This window comes from Chionomys nivalis, chromosome 4 (assembly GCF_950005125.1).
Source record: "Chionomys nivalis chromosome 4, mChiNiv1.1, whole genome shotgun sequence".
In the NCBI taxonomy this organism is placed as follows: domain Eukaryota; kingdom Metazoa; phylum Chordata; class Mammalia; order Rodentia; family Cricetidae; genus Chionomys; species Chionomys nivalis.
The window spans coordinates 83,543,811-83,548,828 of NC_080089.1; the positions used below are offsets into that span (position 1 = coordinate 83,543,811).

At 52.6% G+C, this 5,018-nt stretch overlaps 1 protein-coding gene across 2 annotated transcripts; it reads right to left on the reverse strand.

Annotated features, from left to right (window-relative positions):
- Positions 1-373: 373 nt before the first annotated feature.
- Positions 374-3,156, reverse strand: Tent5a (terminal nucleotidyltransferase 5A). 2 transcript variants are annotated; one of them, XM_057768796.1, is made up of 3 exons: positions 3,041-3,156; positions 2,252-2,795; positions 374-1,205 (listed from the first exon to the last, which is right to left on the reverse strand). In XM_057768796.1, the coding sequence occupies exons 2-3, from the start codon at positions 2,756-2,758 to the stop codon at positions 429-431; spliced, it is 1,284 nt and encodes a 427-aa protein (XP_057624779.1). In that variant the 5' UTR covers positions 2,759-2,795; positions 3,041-3,156; the 3' UTR covers positions 374-428. The 2 variants fall into 2 exon arrangements, with proteins under 2 accessions (XP_057624779.1, XP_057624778.1); XM_057768795.1 differs by having other exon boundaries at positions 2,986-3,156.
- Between the last annotated feature and the right edge of the window lie 1,862 nt (positions 3,157-5,018).

Below are 5,018 nucleotides of genomic sequence, written 5' to 3' on the forward strand. Positions count from 1 at the left end.
TCTCCTCTGTATTTTCCCTTTTGTGAACGCCACCTTAAAAGTTTTCCCCCTCGCCTATGGCAGAGCTATGGGAGTAGTTGCTGCACACCCATATTGTCAACAATCAAGCCATTTTTTTTTTTAATTCCCCTGTTATCTTGGGAGGACCTGGCTGCTTTAACTAATGGGCCTCTTTTGTTTCAAGATACACTCCAATTGGGTAGAGACCACGGGAGGGGGGGTGGCTAAGGGGGGTGACAAGTCGAGATCATGCTCCCTTACCAATGGAAAGATCCATAAGCATTGCCAAGCAATCAGGAGCATGTCCCCAGTGCGCAAGACACATCCCTAGGAGGGATGGCTCACGCCTTTTTTGTTGTCTTTTGTATTTTTCTTTTTTCCTATCTTGTCTGCAATGGCTTCCCCCACAGGACATTTTTAAATGATTCTTAATTGCAGGGTAACCAAGTGGAGTATGTCTGCTGCTGGCATGTGAACACTGGCTGAACCTGGGCAATGTAGTAATTGCTAAAGTTAGCATCCGCAACATAGGGGGCCGGCTGGTAATAGCAAGTGACATTAGCCACATTAGGGATGACGTTTTGGTCAGCTAGCACCCGGATTGCCAGCATGGTGATAAGGTTTAAAGTCTGCCTCCTTTCATGTCCCATCAGGCACACCGTACTCTCATTTACCACTCCATGAAGGGTCATGAGATAGTCATACTTGCGGTCTTCCAAGCCTACGAAGTGGTTCTGCAGGTAGGATTCCAGCTTTCTCTGCTGCTCCCCAATGTCTGAGAAGTCGATAAAAAACCTGGAACACATGTACCTCTGGAGGGTCTTGATCTCATCGGAAGCGGGCCTAAAGCCCCTCACTAACAGGTTGCAGTACTTAAGCAGGCCTCCCCCTCTTATTTCCTCTGGGTTCCTGGTTGCAATGATCTTGTTGCAAAGGTGCTCAAAAGCTTCGTGGAAATCCCCGTAGACGCTCTCACCGATTATTGTGGGGTGAAATGTTTCTGTCATTGGGTTCTCGGAACACTCGTAGAAGAGGAGGAGAGAGTCTAATTTGATTTGAAAGGAATCTACACTGAATTCAAACTGCCTCCGGAGGGAGTCCACAAACTTGAGCTCCACGTTTTTGCCGCTGTTGTTTGACAGGGATATGAGACTCCACCGGTCAGAATCATTGCACACTTTAACCATTTTCTGCACATAAGCTTCCTACAATTTAAAAGATAAAACAAGAAGATGAGCAAAACGGGGGGGGGGGGGGCGAGAACAATAAATGCACCTCAGCTTCCCTGCTGAGTATTATTTTGCTCCTTCCTGTTTGTTTTGTCAAGTTTCAGCAAAACACTACCTACAAGCTTAAACAGTCTTAGGAAAACAGGAAAAAAAATACATTTAACGAGTAGTTTTGCCGTCTGGGAAAGAGACTAGAAGTAATAGTTTGAGGCTTTTGGCAGACGCAGCAGCATACTAAGAGGCTCTGTTGTCATGTCTGACTTCAAATGTTATTTTTTGAAGATGGTCTAATAGGCGCAATATTCACACAGAATCCACTGAAAGACAGACAGTGTTGAGTTCGGCTCAGCTCTCACCCTCCTCTCCAGCCACCCGTTTCTCCTCCCCCTCTCCTTAGGCAATCAATCTTCTCAGTCCCTAGTGCGGCCCTCCAGTGACACTCTACAGTTACAGCTAAAGAGGAACTGAATTATCTTCAGACATATTTAATTAATTATAAAAATGCCACCTAAATCTTCAACCCGTAAATTAACCGGGAGAATCATTAAATAATCTGAAATGCTGAAGTCAGTTGAATCCACGGTAGGAGCCTATTCACATTTTCCAATACAATAAAAACCCATTGACTCAATTCTGCTTCAAGCTGCTATTTTCCCAAAGCCTAGATCACAAGATGACTCAAAAAAAAAAAAAAAGTATTTACATCATTCCAATCTTCCACCAATCAGAACGTACTCTGGACAGGAGTCCAGGAAGGAAAGTCAAGAGTTAAACCATACAGAGAAGGAAGAGAAGGGAACGCAAAGGAGGAAGCACGGAGTTGTGGCGTTGAGCTCCAAGAAAACTAAAACACTCCACACTATACTCTCACCTTACTTTACTCGTGGGGAAAAAAAAATAAAAAAAATAAAAAAAAGGCGTCTGCACCAGGGTCAAACTCGCCACAGTTAAAGCAAGTAGCTAGTCTTCTGCCCGAACCCCAGCCCCCCGCTGTGCCCAAGCCCATCTCCAACTGGCTTTACCTTGAGGGTGAGCGGTGTGATCTTCTCCTTGTTCACCCCTTCGGGCAAGAAGTCCAACAGGCAATCCAGCACGACGTCCTTCACAGTCTGAAACTCCTCTTCCCCACGCAGGTCAGCGCAGAAGATGAGGTCCAGGTCCTTGTAGCCCAGGCCACTGTCCTGGTGTAGGACATGACTGGCGGCCGAGCCGTTGAGGCGCACGTCGCGGACACCTATGCTCTTTTCCTCCAGGCGCCTCCGCACCACCTTTACAATCAGACTCGGCTGCAGCTCGAGCGTGGGGAAGTTGCCGCGCCCGTGGATCGGGATGGTCTCGCTCAGGATGCCGTCCAGCCGCTGCACTTGCTCCCAATTCAGCACATTGCAGTGCGCCGTGGGGCTTTCGCAATAGTCCAAGCAGCGGTCGCCAAAGCTGCCGCCGCCGCCGAAGTCACCACTCAGGGGGATGTAGGGGCCGCCGGTCAGCTCGTCTTCCGCCATGGCAAAGTACCCTTCACCCTCGGCCATGTAGTGCCCGCCGAACGCCACTTGGCCTTGGTCAGTCCTAAAATGAAAGAGTTGGTTTAGGGGAAAGGCAGGGAGGTGCGCGGGTGCAGGGATAGGGGTCCTCGGAGTGGGCTGGGTTTCACCTCCCCGCCGCTCGTGACCCGCCAGGAGCTGCCCAGAGTAGCCCTCCTCCCGCGACCGACCCCATTGCCCAACCGCGCGCCGCGCCCCGCAGAGCAGCCCCGCACCAAAAGTATCTCTGATGCATCTGGAAAGCACAAGCGAGAGTCCCGTCTGTGTCACCTGGAGGCGGCCGCCCCTTCTAGGAGCGCAGGCGAGCGTGGAACCGCGAGGCGGACACACTTCGCAGGAGCTGCGAGTGCGCTCCCGGCTGCGGCCCGCGACTTCTCCGCGCAGACCCCCGCCGCGCCCTGAGCGTTCCCGCCCCTCGCCCGCGCCCCGCCCGCGCCCCCGCTGCGGTGGTCTCGGAGGTGGCGGCTCTCGATGCCGCCAATGACGCCGCGCACACTCGCGTCTCTGGAGCTTTAGCAATTGTGCGGGGGAAAGGTCTTCAGTACTTTTTTTATACTGGGCTTCTCCGTGCTTCCGGGGCCCCAGAGAGCGGCGCTCGCCACACCCACTCATTTGCATAGGGCACCGCCCCCAGCGCCACCCCCGCGGGCAGTCGCTGGGTGGACAGTCGCCGGAGCTCAGAGCTGCTGGCTGCAGGCCAGAGTGCGCAGCCCCTGGCTGTGTGCAATAGCAGATGCCTGTGGCGCATACGTGTAGATTTATCTATTTCTGCACGTCCTCACACACCCCCCCAAAGAGGAGACACTTTGAACGCCCCAAATGTGATAATCAGTCATCCAAACTGGATCAGGGTTAAAAATCGCACAACTCCAGAAACTTCCCAAGCCTAGGCTTCTGGCCGGGTGTAGAGCGTCACTGCCGCGCAACTCTGGGTCTCCCGGAGGTTCCTCCAACAATGTCCGTTTGTGACTAGATCTCCGATTCCACTACAGACCCTGAGCCAAGTGTGGTCTCCAGAGGCAACTTATCACGCACGTCAGTCCCTATGAGGGAGGGGGAGGGCTTGCTGAGAACCGAGTTTCGATTCTGGAAACCTCGAGAAGTGCTGGGGAAGTCGGGTGCCAGCCAGCCTTAGTGCGCATCTAGCTGCTGCGCGCGAGCGGGGCGGGCGCGCGTCACCCATCGCACAGCACTGCGGGCGCGCGGCCAACAGGCAGGCAGGGTCGCCTAGAGCAAGCCCAGCAGGGAACGAGAGCGGCCGCCAGGGTGGCGGTCCTTAGGCGCAGACCTAGAAGGAGAAGGCGTTCCTCGCAGCCTCTAAAGTTCTCAGTTCTAAAGTGAATAAAAACGTCAGTGATCTAGGTAGGGTCTTCTGGTTCTTACCAGACATATAGGACAAATTTAAAAGATGTGCAGTTTTCCCCGTCCAGCTTCAGTCGCTCGTGTAGCTTAAGGATTGGAAAGGTTATCTCCGTGCTCTGGCAACACGGTATTTGCTAGAAAGCTCCCCGCTTTTGCTTGCCCACTTCCTCCACCCGCTGTCTCTTTGGAAAGTAAGGTTTAGTAGTCTTCATTCCATGTAGAGGCTGTGGGCCGGCCGCTGCAATCCGGTTTGGGAGGATAGGCCCTGAGATGAATAAGCACTTCTTCCGACGCCCTGAACAACTCCAGAAACCTGGTCTCTGAATTTGGGGAGTTCTAGCCTGGAAGCCCAACCTGTGCGGCTCTGAGTTTAGGCATGGGGTGCAGGGGTGTCGCCCACGCAGATCTAGCGGCGTGACAACGCCGCCCCCTGCTGGTGTCCTGCGAAGCCAAGTTCACAAAATGGAGAAACTCAACTAGAGGCCTAGGCAGGGCCTAGGCCAAATTAGGTTGAGGGCCTACGTTATTCTTATAATCCCCCTGCTTTCTTTCAGAACGTGACCAATAATGAACGCTGCCTAGCAGCACATTTCATATATATGAAAGTGCGTATGTGTGTGACAATATCACTGTGCAGCTCAGACGAGCCTCAAAAATGCAGCATCCTCCTGAGTGACATGATTACACCCGTGAGCCACTACTTCCAGCCTGAGCTCTTTCCACCTGGCAGCCATCAAGTCAAGAAGGTGTTCCATGCCGTGGGGGTTCGGAAACAAAGGGATTAAGAGGTAGTGAGAGCCTCCCAAATTCACAACTGGTAAGTCGTGGGTTCAGGCCTTGTACTCCCACACCCATTTGACTGTGAATGCTATTTAGTCTTCATTGC